Source organism: Drosophila pseudoobscura, chromosome 3, assembly GCF_009870125.1.
Source record: "Drosophila pseudoobscura strain MV-25-SWS-2005 chromosome 3, UCI_Dpse_MV25, whole genome shotgun sequence".
Taxonomy (NCBI): domain Eukaryota; kingdom Metazoa; phylum Arthropoda; class Insecta; order Diptera; family Drosophilidae; genus Drosophila; species Drosophila pseudoobscura.
The window spans coordinates 21,090,872-21,107,232 of record NC_046680.1 but is presented as its reverse complement, the minus strand read 5'-3'; the positions used below and the strand labels follow the sequence as shown (position 1 = coordinate 21,107,232).

At 47.9% G+C, this 16,361-nt stretch overlaps 4 protein-coding genes and 1 long non-coding RNA gene across 10 annotated transcripts; 2 read left to right on the top strand and 3 right to left on the bottom strand.

Annotated features, from left to right (window-relative positions):
- Positions 1 to 575: 575 nt before the first annotated feature.
- conv (insulin like growth factor binding protein acid labile subunit convoluted) lies at positions 576 to 4,858 on the bottom strand. 2 transcript variants are annotated; one of them, XM_001361846.5, is made up of 9 exons: positions 4,297 to 4,858; positions 4,076 to 4,236; positions 3,851 to 4,020; positions 3,186 to 3,788; positions 2,867 to 3,121; positions 2,199 to 2,810; positions 2,047 to 2,141; positions 1,095 to 1,982; positions 576 to 1,020 (listed from the first exon to the last, which is right to left on the bottom strand). In XM_001361846.5, exons 1-9 carry the CDS (start codon positions 4,395 to 4,397, stop codon positions 609 to 611), a joined length of 3,297 nt encoding a protein of 1,098 aa, XP_001361883.4. In that variant the 5' UTR covers positions 4,398 to 4,858; the 3' UTR covers positions 576 to 608. The 2 variants fall into 2 exon arrangements, with proteins under 2 accessions (XP_001361883.4, XP_015040679.2); XM_015185193.2 differs by having other exon boundaries at positions 576 to 1,017.
- An 811-nt stretch (positions 4,859 to 5,669) lies between these two features.
- Positions 5,670 to 7,555, top strand: Sps1 (inactive selenide, water dikinase). 2 transcript variants are annotated; one of them, XM_015185192.2, is made up of 2 exons: positions 5,670 to 5,810; positions 6,174 to 7,555. In XM_015185192.2, the coding sequence occupies exon 2, from the start codon at positions 6,186 to 6,188 to the stop codon at positions 7,380 to 7,382; it is 1,197 nt and encodes a 398-aa protein (XP_015040678.1). In that variant the 5' UTR covers positions 5,670 to 5,810; positions 6,174 to 6,185; the 3' UTR covers positions 7,383 to 7,555. The 2 variants fall into 2 exon arrangements, with proteins under 2 accessions (XP_015040678.1, XP_001361882.1); XM_001361845.5 differs by lacking the exon at positions 5,670 to 5,810 and adding an exon at positions 5,935 to 6,120.
- A 540-nt stretch (positions 7,556 to 8,095) lies between these two features.
- Positions 8,096 to 14,057, top strand: LOC6898980 (uncharacterized). The gene is made up of 7 exons (XM_002138904.4): positions 8,096 to 8,309; positions 11,235 to 11,324; positions 11,377 to 11,576; positions 11,639 to 11,850; positions 11,925 to 13,021; positions 13,101 to 13,289; positions 13,356 to 14,057. Exons 2-7 carry the CDS (start codon positions 11,253 to 11,255, stop codon positions 13,488 to 13,490), a joined length of 1,905 nt encoding a protein of 634 aa, XP_002138940.3. The 5' UTR covers positions 8,096 to 8,309; positions 11,235 to 11,252; the 3' UTR covers positions 13,491 to 14,057.
- On the bottom strand, positions 9,768 to 11,235 carry LOC26533874 (uncharacterized). 4 transcript variants are annotated; one of them, XR_001452392.2, is made up of 3 exons: positions 10,472 to 11,235; positions 10,266 to 10,330; positions 9,768 to 10,194 (listed from the first exon to the last, which is right to left on the bottom strand). It is a non-coding gene; the product is annotated as an uncharacterized lncRNA (long non-coding RNA). The 4 variants fall into 4 exon arrangements; XR_004468679.1 differs by having other exon boundaries at positions 10,266 to 10,785; positions 10,862 to 11,235; XR_004468680.1 differs by having other exon boundaries at positions 9,768 to 10,212; positions 10,266 to 11,235.
- A 62-nt stretch (positions 14,058 to 14,119) lies between the features above and the next one.
- beta4GalNAcTA (beta1,4-N-acetylgalactosaminyltransferase A) lies at positions 14,120 to 16,337 on the bottom strand. The gene is made up of 5 exons (XM_001361843.4): positions 16,056 to 16,337; positions 15,699 to 15,985; positions 15,205 to 15,628; positions 14,929 to 15,147; positions 14,120 to 14,872 (listed from the first exon to the last, which is right to left on the bottom strand). The coding sequence occupies exons 1-5, from the start codon at positions 16,178 to 16,180 to the stop codon at positions 14,731 to 14,733; spliced, it is 1,197 nt and encodes a 398-aa protein (XP_001361880.2). The 5' UTR covers positions 16,181 to 16,337; the 3' UTR covers positions 14,120 to 14,730.
- Between the last annotated feature and the right edge of the window lie 24 nt (positions 16,338 to 16,361).

The window sequence follows — 16,361 nt, the reverse complement described above, 5'->3', positions numbered from 1 at the left end:
GTTTCACGATGCTGTACTGTACTGTGTACCTCAGAATGCTTTTTCATCCTTTTTTGATATAGATATACATATTATTATTTAAAATTTCCTAGCTCTATGCCGTATATAGCTCTAAGGCTCTACAGCTTTCGAAGATCAAATTTTGTTCTGAATTAAACTTTCCATCATCATCATCAATTACTGCCGCCAGTGTAACGCATACCATTTTAGCTGAGAGAGCGCGAGTGCGCATTTGTGTGTCAAGCCTCGCTCTCCACGCCTCTCGGCACTCTCTCCGGGCAGAAACCTAACCCGAAGCACCAGCCGAATCCGAAATAGAGAATGAAAGGACAGCCGAGGCGGCCTTTGTTTTCTCGCTCTGAATGAAAGTCCGTCCGGCTGTGCCATCAGCTGGGCTTACGGCTGAGGCTGTGGGTGTGGGTGGGGCAGTAACAATTTCTCAATTGCGCTGCCACGCGAGGCGACGTCCTATGTCCAGCGTCCGAGTAAACAACTACCCGTACATGTGCGCGCGGCTGTTATAATGTGGCAGCGTGCACATGTTCGACCGTAAGGATAGAGAAGAACAGAGCGTGTCCTTACAATAAGCGGTGGCCGCAGACGGACATTTAATACCACGAATACCACAGCTTGGCAACAAACAACATGATAGCTATGAACACGAGGCGACACTCTCCGGTGTGGTGGCTAGCGGCGGCTGCTCCTCCTCGCACTTGGAAGTTTCCAAAGAAGAAGGTCCTGCGCAGCTTGAGCGACGGCAGTGGCTGGCACTGACCGGCGAACCACTTCCGGGTGTTGCCGTCGCTATCGCGGGACACGATGCAGATCTCGGCAGACAGCAGCTTGTCCTCGCCGTGCGACTGGAGGTCTGCGATGGGTATCTGGGCCGTTCGCTGGTTGTAGGCATAGTCCGCCTGGAAGAGAACTTCGTTGCCGCCGCTCCGGATGTACACGTTGAAGTCGGACACATCCGCTGTGGCAGACACATACCAGCTGAGCGTTAGATTGCCGGCTTTGCTGCTGCATGGAGTGGAGAAAGAGGAATCAGAGTGTCAGTGACTGAAAAGTTGTCGGACAGTAGGTTTTGTGCTTACGTCTGAACTTCACGGAACCGGACATCTGTCAGCTGCTCGTAGTCGGTGCCCGTGTACATCTCCCTCTCGTCGTCGGCGCACTGCAGTAACTCGTCGTCCAGCTCCAGGAGGTACTTGTCCTTGGCCAGCGATGGTGTGGTGCAGAGGATGCTCCGCAGGTCCTCGCTGGGTGTCGTCTGTTGCAGCATAAAGTGCTTCAAGGGACGTGCATTGCAGCCGCAGTGGAGTGGATTGCCGGCCACCAGGATCTCACTGCCGTTGCGCATGCTGCCAACCAGCGAGGCGGACACATCCTCGAGGCTGTTGTTGGACAGGTCGGCGAATGTCAGCGACTGGACCTTCACCAGATTGGCAAAGGGCATGTGGTATATCTGGTTGTGCGACAGGTCGAGGCGGCTCAGGTTCTTGGGCAGGTCGAAGATGTGTTCCTCTGACTGGAGGTTCGTGAGCTCGTTGTGCGACAAGTCTAGGTGCTTCAACGAGGTAAAGTTGGAGAGGACGCCTCGTCGCAGGTCGTTGATCTGGTTGTGGGACACATTCAGGTGCAGCAGCTTCTTGGTGCCGAAGGTTATATCGTAGGTAAGGACGGGCATCTGGTTGTAGCTCAGGTCTAGGTACTGCAGGTTGTACGGTATGTACTGGTGCGACGGGAAGGTCTTCTTGGTGACGAAGCTGATGCGGTTGTGGCTCAAGTCCAAAGTCTCCAGGCTAAGCAGGTCATCCAGGACGCCGTTCGTCTTGTTATCCAGCTTGGTAAGGGAGTTGTGCGACAGATCCAAAGTGCGCAGGGAAGGCAGTCCAAAGAAGATGTCGTTCTGCAGGTGCTTGAGTCCGTTTGAAGACAGATTCAGGTTGAGCAACTGCAGCAAGCCATCGAAGGCGCGTTTGCTGTGGGCAAAATCGGAGATAAAATCGTTCGTACACCGTAGAGGAAGTATAATGAGGCACCCACCTAATGTCCATGACCTGATTGCCATGCAAATTGAGTTCAAATAGAACCGGCAGCTTGCCGAAGGCACTGCGCTCCAAGGAGGATATATTGTTGTTCTGAAAGCAGTTCGAAATATACTCCAAATGACCATTATTTCCCTACAATTAACTAACCTCTAAGTACAGATACTGGAGCGTTGACATGCCCGCCACTGCCTCCAGAGGTGGCCGGCTTATGCCATTGCTCTGCAGCTTCAGCCGCTGCACCACCAGCAGCCCTGTAAAACTCTGCGAGTCCAGGCTGTCACCCAGCTGATTGTGGCTCAGGTCCAGGTAGATCAATGAGTTCATGACCGGCCATGTGCCCGCTGGGATTGACGTAATGTTGTTGTGACTCAGATAGAGCTCGTTCAGTGAAATGGGCAGCTGGAAGAGCTTCTCCAGACGATTGTTGTTCAAGTAGAGCTGCCGCATGCTGGTCATCTTGGCCATTGAACCACGCACCACGGACACCAGCTCGTTGTGACTGAGATCCAACAGCAGCAGTGTGGGAAGGGTACCAAAGGTGGAGGATTTGATTTCCCGCATTCTGTTATAGCTCAGATCCACGGTCCGGAGCGAGAAGAGAGTCTGAAACACCCCGTTGAATATGATGGAGATATTGTTGTGCGACACATCGATTGTGTGAAGCTCGTACAGCTTGGGAAAAGAGTTCTTGGGGATCTCCCAGATGTTGTTGTGCGAGGCATTCAGCACTTTCAAGCCCGTCATGTTCTGTATCGGTATCTGAAAGACAAACAAGATTAGTTACCAAGTCTGGGTCTATTCAAAATGGGTATTACATGTGCCAGGCTGGTCAGACCATTAAAGCTCAGCTGGAAGGTCGTGGCAAAAGTATTCTCGTCGAAACTGCGGCGCGAGAAGTTGGTCAGGCGGTTGTGGGATAGGTCGAGCGTGGTTATGTTAATACAGTTCTCAAAGGCGGCCGTTTCAATCAGTTCCAAGGCATTATGCGAGACATTTATCACCGCCTGGTAGATGTCCTTAAACGAGTTCTTCTCGATCTTCGTGATGTTGTTCTCCGCCAGATCCAAGAGCTGAAAATATACAAGTCCATACAGTTTACTCATTCTTCGGTTGACATTTTGGTTGGGTACGTACCTCCACATAGTTCATTTGGGTAAACATTTGATACTCAACCTTCTTCAGCAGATTGCGGGCCAAGTCAATTGTTCCAATGCGGGCCACCGACCCGAATGTACCGCGACCAATCTCCGTGAGCATATTGTCGCTGAGAAATAGGCGGCGCAGAAAGCGCATGCCCCGGAAGCTGTTCGCATCCAGACGCGATATGCGATTGTGGGCAAGATTGAGCACTTTTAGCACGGAGTTCCTGGCAAACGTTCCGCGGCTCAGCTCGTTTAGGGCATTGTGCGAGACATTACACCAGCCCAGTTTTGTGAGATCGGAAATGTGTTGCGCCTCCAGTTTCTTGATCCCGTTGTGACTTATATCCAAGAGCTCCAATTCCCTTAGATTCTTAAACTGATTCCGTTTTAGGTTCTCCAACTGATTCCCATGCAGGTCGAGATTTTTCAGCTTGCGGAGAGGCTGAAATGTCTCAATGGGTAGATCGCTCAGCAGTCCATTGGTCAGGCGCAACGTCTCCAGTCTATTGGTGATCTCTTGGCCAGCGAAGAGATCTTTAGGAAGCTGCTCAAAGGCATGTCCTTTAATCACAAGTTTAGTGGTCTTTCCCAGTATCTGAAATCACAATTATTGATCGACCATATTTCAAGGGATTTTCGACTCCTATTTATATTTACGCCAAATCCCAGGGGTCCAACATGGCTCAAATTAGTGCCCAACAAGTGGAGCTCCTCCATTGTGTTGTTCACGCCATAGAACACGTAATCTTCGATGGTCGCCAGAGGAGTCTCCTCAATGATCAGGATGCGGGCTTTGATATTGGCAAACATAGGACCGTACAAACGAACTGGCAGAAACAAGCTATTAAGTATTCGAATCAAAAGTAAAAGAGTAGTACGCACCAAAGTTACCCCTGTAGATGGTCAACTCCTCGACGGGAAAACCGAAGGAGGCCAAGTTCTGCAGAGCCACGGAGAGCGTAGCCAGGTTGACTTTCTCGCAGCGCACAAAGATTCCCTCATCGCTGCCCTTAATGCAACTGCACGGATAAAGCACCTTGGATCTGGTTCAAATATTCGCGAAATTATTTTAAATTTATTATTAAGAGTTGAAAGACACCTACTTCTTGGGACACTTGAACTTGGGCTCGCCGTACACATACTCAGCGCTGGCCACGGCCAACAGCTGCAGCAGTATAAGACTGCGCAGGCGTAGCGTAACCATGATGAGGTGTGGTGTGGTGTCGTCAGCGTTTCACTTAGCCCATGGCCAAGGCAAAAGAAAGTTTGTTGCTCAAGTCTTTTGTTTGTCCTTCTTTCAAAGCTTAGATTCTTCTTTCCGATATTTCCCAAAGGCGCCAATAGTTTTTAAGCGAAGAAGAATTTCTTAGATTACACAACGGCGAACAAAGGTAAATTATTTCATTGTTTCGACTCACTTTTACCTTTTGCTCTTATGGAGCAACAGGTTTTGTTGTTAGTCGTTGGACGAATGCCGTGCAGTGGCTGTGAAGAGGGTGTTTTGCCTCCGCCTAAGCGGAGCGACGCCTTCAAGGCAGGCCAGTGAGTCATGGTGCGAGGCCCAGAATGGTAATTTTATTACAATTCAATTTATATATATTTATTATATTTTTTGCAAAAGCGCGCATTTATATCGATCGACTTTCAGCGATCTGGCAGCGCCACGCTTCTAGCAATGATAATATGGCCGACGGTATATTTATGGTATATTGGTATAATGGTATATTTTATCGATTTCATTTATTAAACTTCATTTTTATAGGTAAATTTGAGAACAAATGGTATGGAAACTTCAATACGCAGGTTTCTTGAATTTTCTCTCTCCCACAAAACGTAATTCCGTGCGCCACTTATTCCAATGGATTGGATTAAGATCCTAGTCACTCATTCACTTTCAAACAATTCGACTCAGGCGCTCAAGTTTGGCGGGACTTTCTCTCTTTTTTTTGTAATTTGCTCTCTGTTTTGTGATGGGATATCCTCTCTTCGTGGAGGGATTTTTCCTTCCACAATGTCCCTTTTCAGCTCAACATTCCGTACTCACTTAAGTTGCCACTGTTTTCTGTTGCTTACACGAAATGGAAGGACTTAAAAGTAGTCAATCTCTTAGAAAACTTATTCGTCCATGGGATAAAATTATGTGGGCAGAGCTGAGAGATCTAAATAGCTAGTAATATTCGACGGAATATCAAAAACGAGGAATATGAAAAATTCGTCGATATATTTTGAAAATGCGACCGTATATCATTTGTTTGACATTTTTCGCAAAAACCTCTTATTGGGCTGAATCCACTAAAAGCAAGTATTTAAAATAAATCAGTAAATAAGAAAATTGCTTCATTAAACGGAAAAAAATATGTGGGCATGGCTGAGGGTTCTATCCAGCTAGTAATATTCGACGGAATATCAAAAACGAGGAATATGTACAGTAGAACTTCGTCAATTTGTCAGTATATGTACGGTATATTTTTAAAATGAGACCATATATTTTCGTATATTTCTGGAAGCAACTCTGTTGTGACAAATCGCTCTGTGGGAGAAGACAAAACGGCGCAAAATAAATACAGTTTTCGCAGTCAATATCAAGAGTTTTCCCTGTAAATTTAATAAGACCACTGTAAGTAAAAGTGTTCCCAACCAATGTTTAATTAGTTCAAATGCACCAACTAGTGAAAGGCAACACTATTTTGGCATTTTTCGACTCACATAAGTGGGCATTATTCACGTTGCACGCCTCGCCGACAGGGAGAAATACTGACTTCGCCCGTTTTAGCCGCCATCGTGAAAACAGCCAATCACAGCGCTTGTTACTCACACGCAACAAAAATTGTGTGTACATACACGTCTATGTGCGCCTGTATTGGTGTTGCGGGAGAACGCGAGTTACTTGCGGCTTGGTTGATTTTGTTTTTGTTGCGCGGCAAGAAGTGCGTAAATATTCATAGCTGTTACACTATACAAAGAAACGCTTCTTCTCTAGTTATAGCACACAATGAGCTACGCCGCAGACGTCCTCAATGCTGCCCATCTGGAGCTGCACGGTGGTGGCGACGCAGAACTGCGCCGCCCCTTTGATCCGACCGCTCACGACTTGGATGCCTCTTTCCGTCTGACACGTTTCGCTGATCTGAAGGGACGTGGCTGCAAGGTGCCCCAGGATGTACTCTCGAAACTGGTGTCGGCTCTGCAGCAGGACTACTCAGCACAGGACCAGGAGCCGCAGTTCCTAAACGTGGCGATTCCACGAATCGGCATTGGCCTGGATTGCTCTGTCATTCCTCTTCGCCATGGCGGACTTTGCCTGGTGCAGACCACCGACTTCTTCTATCCGATTGTCGACGATCCATATATGATGGGCAAAATAGCCTGTGCCAACGTGCTCAGTGATCTGTACGCCATGGGCGTAACCGATTGCGACAACATGCTGATGCTGCTGGCCGTGAGCACAAAGATGACGGAGAAGGAGCGCGATGTGGTCATCCCTCTGATAATGCGTGGCTTCAAGGATTCCGCATTGGAGGCCGGCACCACGGTTACTGGGGGCCAGAGCGTGGTCAATCCCTGGTGCACTATTGGCGGCGTGGCCTCGACCATCTGCCAGCCGAACGAGTATATTGTACCGGACAACGCTGTCGTTGGAGATGTTCTGGTGTTGACCAAGCCCCTGGGCACCCAGGTGGCCGTCAATGCTCACCAGTGGATAGACCAGGCGGAGCGCTGGAACCGCATCAAGCTGGTCGTATCCGAGGAAGATGTGCGCAAGGCCTACCACAGGGCCATGAACTCGATGTCGCGCCTAAACCGTGTGGCAGCTCGGCTCATGCACAAGTACAACGCCCACGGGGCCACCGACATAACAGGCTTCGGTCTGCTGGGCCATGCTCAGACTTTGGCGGCTCACCAAAAGAAGGACGTCTCCTTCGTTATTCATAATCTTCCAGTGATCGCAAAAATGGCGGCCGTTGCCAAGGCCTGTGGCAATATGTTCCAGCTGCTGCAGGGCCATTCTGCCGAGACTTCCGGAGGTCTGCTAATCTGCTTGCCGCGCGAACAGGCCGCCGCCTACTGCAAGGACATTGAGAAGCAGGAAGGCTACCAGGCCTGGATCATTGGCATTGTCGAGAAGGGCAACAAGACTGCCCGCATCATCGACAAGCCCCGCGTCATCGAGGTGCCTGCCAAGGATTAGATGTTTACTTTTTACTTGTATATGTATGGTATCTTAACGTAGCTGCCCCTCAGTTGTAAGGGTCTTTGTTTTTATGGAAAAGCTTACAGATTTAATGGACTTCGCATACCGAAATACGACTGTATAAAATAAAATACTTGATAATCGTATCGAGTAAATGCAGCAAAGAAAAACCTGGTTTATTCGCTATAAATGTAAGATAGGGATATAAAAGCCGACGCCGACGCCGTCGCCACGCGCATTTGGGCGGTCTCGCTAGAATTTTGGCGCGAACATGCATATGTACGTTTTCTGAGTGCAGCAGATAAGAGTAATTTGTGTTTGCGTTAGCTTAGAAGGTCAAATGTCATGCCAAGAGCGAGCATGCCACAAAAGAGTATACATGTTTCGTGGCACAAAACAAGTATTATTTTCTATCTTTTATACGATTAGCATTAGACGCCGTCGCCGTCCGAGCTGAAAGCTTTTTCGGCGAGCTTTGGAACTGAGAGGCAAGAGCAATGGATGCGATGCTCTTGGAGCCCCAGCCAACCAACCAGCAACAGGTTCGTCTCCGTTTCTCTGCTTCAATCGAATCGTATGGGGATCGTTGGTGGCAAGTGCCAAATCGAAAGCTTGTTTTGGACACAATCCAATACCAAGGAGTCCGATATCGATATCGACCATTCACGTTATCGAGACAACAAAGCTCCGGCGGCCGCCAAGTCAATTGAGAGCCAAGAGACGCGCGCAGAAGCAATTCCGTTGCCGTTAAGTTGTTTTGTGCTTGGAACGATCGAAGCAGATCCACATTCAGTGTTTCTCTCTCTTACGCGAAGGCGAATTTCCCAAGACAAACGCGCCGCGCATCGCAGCAGTTTTCTTTTTTCCGCCGAACTGTACACAACATCAATCGTATCGTTTTTTGGAGTTTTGGAAAATTGCACAGTGAGTGCGAGTGAATGTATTCACTGCTTGTGTTTTGTGTTTGTGTGTGCTATTTTTTCGATGGAAGTGTGGATGTGTACGTTGAGTGGGCTTCATATTGTGGTCTATTGAACTGGCAGACGAGCTTCAAAAGAGACAGCCCAGCCACACACTGGTGACAGTGGGGTGGAGGAGGAGAACAAACCAACACGCACATACTCTCGGTGCAAACGAGTTTTCCCTACGTGTCGTCGTTACTTTTTATCCGCTATGCGCACAGACACAAACATACATAGATGGATGGATGGATGTTTGTATCTATTGTTGTATGGTGTTTTGTATGAGGAAGTACTCGAACGGGCGACCGACTCTCGTGTTTGGCAGCAAAGTGAAATTTCAATTGCGTTCGTTGAAAGAAAAAACGCACTCTATTGTATATCCGCATCCTCACATTCTGCCAGCCAGACGGCGGCCAGCTATGTATCTCTAGAATCTAGAGATACACTACACACGCCAGATGATTCATGTACGGTGGGCACTCTTGTACTCGAAACAGACTCTGAAAAGACAAGAACAGAACACCAGACCCGTACAATGTTCAAGCACGGACGGCGCAGTATTCAAATTGAAAGGCGAAAAGCCAAAAAGCACAGTGGCAGTGAACTATTTATAGAATTATTTGTTTTCATATACTCGAAGCCGTACAAAAATTGCTCAGCAAAAGTCCGAAAGGCGACGACGACGAATACGTTGCCTGGCATTGTACTTTTGGCGGTGATGCTGCCTCTGAATTTCCTTCGAATGGTCTATAGAAACAAAACATCTATATTAGCCAAGTTCAAACGGCGCCTGATCTTTTTGAACTGTAAGATGCGTGGGTGTCGGGGAGAAGCGTCACCAGCATGATGATCAGTCACGGACAGAACATGCTCCATATAGAAAATAGTACATACAAATGTATGTATGTATGTATTATGTATACACTTCTCGCCTACGTTTCAATTTGATTTTCGGTAATTTCGGAACGACAAGAACAACACCTTCGCTTTTTATTCCCCCGATCTCAAACTTGTTGTTCACTCGCTTGCGATTTGTTTATTTTATGTTTGCGCCGTAAATCGCCCCCCTTACGTATTCCCCCTCCACCCCATCTATTGGCGATTGGACAGAAGCTCTATGGCGTTTCGCGATCTCGATCCCGATCTCGTAGCGCCCCGCCTACTCCCCCATGCCCATGCCCAGAGAGACAGGCAGCAACATGTTTCCACAGAGCTTCTCGTTTCGAATACATGAGATCATTTTTGACCCATGTGTGCGTCTGTATGCAAAAACCTCCACTCTACTCTACTCTCCTCTCTTCTCCTCTCCTCGCAGTTCTCCGTGCTCCGTACGGTTTTAGCTGTTGTCGCCATAACACACACCAAACTGAGACCCAGAGCTCTGCTAAAAACGTGCTATGATCACTGGTAGGTGGGGCGGAGGCGGTGACGGCGGCATCAATTAAATTTGGCCTTTTATTCATATTATTGTATGATATTTTATGCATGATATTTTGCTTATGCGAGTGATTTTTTTGTGTCTCTATTAGCTCTCTACTCTTGACCATATGGCGAGCGTTTCCTCAGTGCTGGATCCCCGTGATAACGTGATTTATTTAGCTTTGTTTTGATTGGATTGCTTATGTGACAGGCAGAAGGCAGGTTCCCGTCCCCAGTGCAGTGGTTGTCAGGGCTGTCTGTCGAGTGGTGCAGTGCAGCCTCTGGGACTAGTACATACATATGTATATGACATCATCGCCGGTCATCATTCTTGTGTGTGATTGACGAATTTTTTTGCATCACGCTCATTCGCTCTCCCACTGTATCTGTATCTCTCATTAAGTGAATCTCTCTTCTCAGGGTTATCGCTAAAACGCAAAACGAATCTTTAGGATATATTTATGTATGTACATGTGTACATGTATAAGGTTATACATACTTTATGTGCATATGTATGCCTCGTTTTCTGTCCCAGTCATACGTAAAAGGAGTGTAAAGGACACGCTGAAAGTGAAAACCAGTTTGACATTGAATTTTTGTGACTTTTTGGCCTTTGAATGTGTGAATGTATGCGTGTGCTTTTGTGTGGCATTTCGGGAATCGAATCCAATGCCGTTTTGTTGATACCCTGGCCAATGGTATTACCTTTTTGTAGCAGGTAGCTACTGTCATAAGTCATAGTTTGGCTGAAATGCAACCTATTTTAAGCACGAATACACTTTTAAATTGGGCTCTTTTAGATCAGCGATCGGCAAGGCCCTATCTTATGTGCATAGGAAAGTGCGCTGCTGCTGCGCTGCCCCTCACGTACACGTGTATAACAGTTGTTGGCCCCAATACAATATTCCGTTTTGCCTGCTGTCTACGCACACAAACGACTCCAAGACATGTGAATATGTGCGTGCCGATCACTGTTTTAGAGAGAGCATTGGGAAAAGTTCCCTTGTTCTCTCTGAAGCCTAAGAATATTGCAAAAATGGTACATTTTGTGGCATTTATAATGGGATTTCAGATTCGTATTATCTGCCACTTAACTGCTGTGATTCTTTGATCTACCCCACATGCTTTGTGTGTTCTCAAGTGATGCCCACTTCAGATGATATGACTTAAGCCTCCATTAATGCGCGAAAAGTTCTCACTTTGGAGGAATGCCGAGTGCCGCCATTTCGGTGCGGGCATGCTATGGGTGTAGGCGGGTAGGCGTAGGCGGTTGCCCGAGTAAACAGATTCAGAAATGTTTGAAATTCACGAGAACTGCCTTGAATCAACCTGCCTGCCATGCGGGAACCGAGACCCGTGCTTACGTGTACTACGTGTCTGTCAGACACCCACGGCGCCTCTTTCTCTCGGTTACTCACACGTAGAATTTGAATAATTTATGAATGGATTGAATTGGCTTTCGTTTCAGCAAAAACACTAATTGGAAATGCAGTACTCGAGCAGTTCGGAAAATTATTCATCCTCGTTGAGGGACACGCCCGCAAAATGGAACGGAAAGGTAAATACAATCCATACTTTCGCATTCCTATTCATCTACGTTTCCTCCACAGAACGACAAGAATTATGCGTACAAAAAGTCCTCATATCAATACTCAAGCTCTGGCGACAATAATATGTCCTATCAGGGCAAGTCCCCCGATCAGAATATAGATCAGTTGGACGCTTTGCTGGAGGACTTGAAGCAGGAACGCCAGATCACCAACAGAGATCGCGACCTACTGCCCACCAATGGCACTTCCTATAGAACGCTGTGAGTTTTCCCTTGGAGATATCCTATGTCTACCGTTGCTAAAGCATGTCTCTACATTCCAGGGAACGCACTGATCCCGCCGGGACGGTCACTAGGACAACGCGTGTGGTGAAGACCACGAAACACTCGGGTCAGGGCGGGTCAGGCCAGCAGCCCTACATCGATGATGTGGAGACCTTCAATCCCACCGACTACAGCACTCTGCAGTCGACGGCCAAGTACTCGAGCCTCAAGCGGGACGATTACCAGACCAAGGAGAAGCCGTACACGCTGTGTAAGTCTTTCGAAGCAAATAGGGAATAAAGTGAGGCGTATATTCTTACAATAACTTTTTGTCGCCTTTACCAGCCCATTCACCCATAAGTGGCGGTCAATACGAGAGCAAGTCGAAGATCTACGAGAGCAACCGGACGATCAACAACAATGTGGAGGTGCTGCCGAGCTCCGGCATCACACAGACCCTGACTAGTGGCACTACCATCGACAAGGAGCTGCAGGACATCGCCCTGAGCGATGGCATTTTGCCGGCCCCTGGCACAAAGGTGACGACCACCGTGCGTACGTACACGTATGAGATACCAGCTGGTCCGGGTAGCGCAACCAGCACCATAAACCGCAGTCACACACTCAACAACAGCAACACGAACACCCTGAGCAGCAGTTACAAGCTCCACGAGAGCCACAACTCCAGCCAGAACTTCAGCCAGTTGTTGCCGCAGCCTCATCCACATCCACATCCGCAGCCATCGCAGGTGCCCCAGACGGTGGTATACAACACGGAGAGCTACTCCACGCTGAACAAGCCCGACCGGCCGCTACTGACCAACCAGTCGTACGAGATTCGCGAGCACAAGGAGACCACCACTCGCGGAGTGAGTCCCCAGCCGCGACAGCTGCCGCTCGGAACGGGTCCGGTAGGCACACTGCCGGGCAACAATAGCCGTACTGTGGTATACAACATCCACAAGACGGACAACGTGAACACGATCAACGAGCTGCCGCCTCAGCAGCGCTATCCCCCCCACAGTCCGGCACATAGCCCCAACTACGCTCAGGGTCCACACAGCCCACCGCTGCATACGTCTGGGCCAGGTGGCGTCAACCGCTACTACTACAAAGAAACGGAGACCTCCAATACGGTCAACACGATCCACGGTGCGCCAAATGGCGGTCCTTATGAGCCGGGACTGCCGCAGTCTGCTCCGTTGAAGCAGCTGCCGCCCAGCACGGCCTATCCGCAGCCACAGACCGGTAATGGATATCCGCCGAACACGAGCTACACCTACAAGTACTCTTCCACAACGAACACGAACAATCGTCGTGGTCCTGGTGGTGGTCCGGACTATGGCTCTCCTTCGCCCTTCCCTGTGGACGGAGTGGAGTATCCGGTGGGCAATGGCAATCCACCCCAGCGTGTGGACGATCTGATGCAGTCGTTTGGCACTGTAAGTAGACTGGAATATATCTATCTTCTCGGACCTCTGCTTACCTGATTGTTTATCTCTTTTCCTCTCTCCTTTGCAGACTGATCATGTGGATCGCGGAGACCTGGAGACGCCCGTGCGCAAGAGGGAAATCGAGACATCCGTGGCCTCGCCCAACCAGCAGCATGTGCCGTCCGTTAACAAGCTCGGCAAGGAGGTCTACTATCCTCCCGGACACGATACCATTGTCATGAAGCGGGAGGAGATGCATGCCGGTTCTGCATCTGGTGTAAGTATTTGAGTCCCGTCGCTCTTCTGAAGCCAAAGGCTTACAAATGTGTGCTCTTCTTTGTAGGGTCGCTGGGCCAAGGGCTCGGGAATGTACGAGTATGAGTCCGGGTCCAAGTCAAAGACGAAAACCAAGTCCGGCGGCGCTGTGGTGCCTTTGTGCCTGCCCCTCTGCTGTGCGATGCCCTGCTCCATCATGTAGAGGAGGAGCTGGGGCTGGCTCTCCAGCAACTGGAAGTCGTACTTGTATATAGGTTTTTAATATTGCCGTTAATAAGTCTAACGCTAAATCCTGCCCCGCGTCGAATTTGTGACTGTTTATGCTCTCTGCTGTCTAACTTCTATTGGGTTTGCTTATCCATTGGTGGCTCTGGCTCTACATGTTGTACTCGTCAGTTGTTGGCCAAATCTTATATGTATGTCTGTCGTCTACCCACATTATGTTATTGTCTATGTATATACTTTAATTTGTATTACGGCATCCGAGGATTGTCATATTGTTATATCTGTTATAGATTGCTCGAAATTGTTCAACTATTGCTCAAGCATTTACCAGTGGAAAACCCAAAGTCGAAATTGTTTTAACTGAATTTTTATGTCGCATACGATAACTAAAAAATGTGCCCCAAGCGCCACTTGAATACCTACTAATCGTATACCTAATAAACGTAACTCCGACTTAAAAGGTAACCCAGTCGTTACAGAGCCATAAATACTATCTCTAATACACGTAGTAACCATAATAATAAAACGATATCTAACAAACGAATCAATGAACTCTCTGTTTTATGGATGGGTTGGGGAATGGAATGGGCAGCGAAACCATTTGCATTTGTTTTTTTGGTATAGTAAAAGTTTTTATAAGTTTATTTTGGTATAAATCGTTTCTGATCTCGATTAACAATTTGCATATCACAAAAGTAATATCTACATTTTCACCTTTTAGGAATTGGTGTAGGTGCCTTTTGAAGAGAATAGAATAAAATACCATAGAAGAGCCATAGAAAAAACAAACTTAACAAAAAACACAAAACAAAACAAAAATTAACAAAAAAGTCTATAAGTATTCTTGAGCACTTTGAGTATTTAAGGGAGGAGGGGGCGATTATCGCTACATTCTGTGACTGTGGTTGGATTTTCGAATTGGAGCTAAATTATGGATTAAAAGTATACTACATAGAGTTCTGTGAGTATATTGAGTGGAGATACTATGTACTACCTACCATACACACAATATGTGCGCTAATGTCTAATGTCTTCATCGTTTCGGCATAAACTTTCCTTTTTGGGGGCTTCTCTAGTAAAAGAGAGAGAGAGAGATTCTACTATTCGAGAAAGTAATGTTGTCCTTTGTACATGCACAATAATAGATCGTTTTGAAAGGTCACGTAAGGTTGGTTACGCTGTCTTTTTGAGTTGGGGTCTCGGTCTCCCCATTTAGGCTAACTCTTGCGCTCGGAGTTCCTTAGCTCTGCTAAATACCACGTGAAGGTCGGGAACTCCTTGATGCTGTAGATGCCATACTTGATTGAGTTGATGCCATCCATTTCAATCTTGTTCATGCCATTTTGTATATTCTCATAGCTGCAGAGGTTACAAGGAATTATAATTTTTCTAAATTTGGACACTTCTTCACTCACCGCTTGGGATTGGCCTTCTCCTTTTGATGCTTCAGCATCTTGTAGCGCGCAATGTTCACGGGGTACCTTGATATGAATAGATTCGCATGCTTCAATCTGTTGGACATATCATCGTCCTCGCCGCCCCAGCCGAAGAACGAGTTGGAGAAGCCATTCACGGCCTGGAAGTGCTCACGCGTCATGGCAGAGACTCCGCCAAATATTGTTCGGTAAGGCAACCTGGCACAAAAGCGAGTTATGCAGGAAAGATCAGGAGATTAGCAATGGGTTCCTTACTTGAAATTCAGCGTGTCAATCGCAACCGACATGTGCCGCGGCTGACGTGGACAATTGTAGAGATTACGATCGTCCAAAGGCAGTAGATCGACATCGTGAAATATAAAACAATCCCACTGATAAAGCTTTAAGGCCTCCAAGTAACCGATATTCATCATAGCCGCGCGATTGAAGGGCTTCCCGTTGGTTTGCTCAACAATGAATATGCGATAGGCGATGCGCTGCTTCATTAGGAACGGGTGTATGTTGCGGAGGAAGACGGAGAGATGGGCGTAGCGGTCGCGGAAGGGCACAACAATGGCCACATGGTGTTGTGGGTTGCAATTGTCGGGCTGGAAAGCTCCGCCAGGGCGCAGCAAAGGGCCCAGCTCGGCCTCAATAACATCTAGAGATTCCAGCGTTGTGTTGGGCGTGACGGGTCCACCTAGAAAAGCATTTCTTTAACCATTAACCTGCCATTGCACAAGACAGACCAGACTGAGAATATATCATACCATCTCGGGGATCAGGATCAGTGCAATTGGCATGGAGGGCGGACATGGTTGGTTTCATTGGCAGGGGCTTGTGTGTGCTCATGTTTGTGCTGTTGAAGTTCGCAAAGGGCGATAAGTCTTGTGGAATGGAAGTAAAGTTTGCAATCGCAATCACAGTCGTTGAGGTGGAGTTCTGAGCGTTGTGCAGCTCTCGCTCCTTCGATAGGGCCAGGGGCGCAGCAGGCAGCCGGATGCCCCCACTGCTGGCGTTCCTATGTTTATGCGCATATTTGTGCACGCGCCGTATGCTGTAATTGATATAGCCAGCAAATGAAAGTGCTAATTGGCTTACTCCGCTCACCGCTTGCTCACACTCACCTTAGCTTGCTCAGGGACGTACCGCTAGCTCCGTCAGAGCGAAAGCCCACAAAATTCAGCACCAGCAACAAGCATATTGCGCCGGCCAGGAAGCGGATGAGATTCGCCTTTGTAAATAGGATCATGGTCCATGCATTGCATCATTCCGTGATCAACTTGCTTCCTCTCCGCAGTGGCATTTTCAGCGCAAACGGTCGTTTTTATTGTTAACAAAACAAATTTTCCCCAGCAGCTGATGTTTTCGCTAAAAGGTTAAGGGTTGCCGGACTATCGACGGCGTTCGCGCTATCGAGTGCACGCGAAGAT

Coding starts and splice junctions, on each gene's coding strand:
- LOC6898980 (XM_002138904.4), top strand. CDS start 11,253: ATGCAGTACTCGAGCAGTTCGGAAAATTATTCATCCTCGTTGAGGGAC. Junction 11,325..11,376: donor CCGCAAAATGGAACGGAAAG/GTAAATACAATC, acceptor TTTCCTCCACAG/AACGACAAGAATTATGCGTA. Junction 11,577..11,638: donor GGCACTTCCTATAGAACGCT/GTGAGTTTTCCC, acceptor TCTACATTCCAG/GGAACGCACTGATCCCGCCG.
- beta4GalNAcTA (XM_001361843.4), bottom strand. CDS start 16,180: ATGATCCTATTTACAAAGGCGAATCTCATCCGCTTCCTGGCCGGCGCA. Junction 15,986..16,055: donor ACGTCCCTGAGCAAGCTAAG/GTGAGTGTGAGC, acceptor TATCAATTACAG/CATACGGCGCGTGCACAAAT. Junction 14,873..14,928: donor GAGAAGGCCAATCCCAAGCG/GTGAGTGAAGAA, acceptor TAACCTCTGCAG/CTATGAGAATATACAAAATG.
- conv (XM_001361846.5), bottom strand. CDS start 4,397: ATGGTTACGCTACGCCTGCGCAGTCTTATACTGCTGCAGCTGTTGGCC. Junction 3,789..3,850: donor TTGGACCCCTGGGATTTGGC/GTAAATATAAAT, acceptor TTGTGATTTCAG/ATACTGGGAAAGACCACTAA. Junction 3,122..3,185: donor CCCAAATGAACTATGTGGAG/GTACGTACCCAA, acceptor GTATATTTTCAG/CTCTTGGATCTGGCGGAGAA.
- Sps1 (XM_015185192.2), top strand. CDS start 6,186: ATGAGCTACGCCGCAGACGTCCTCAATGCTGCCCATCTGGAGCTGCAC.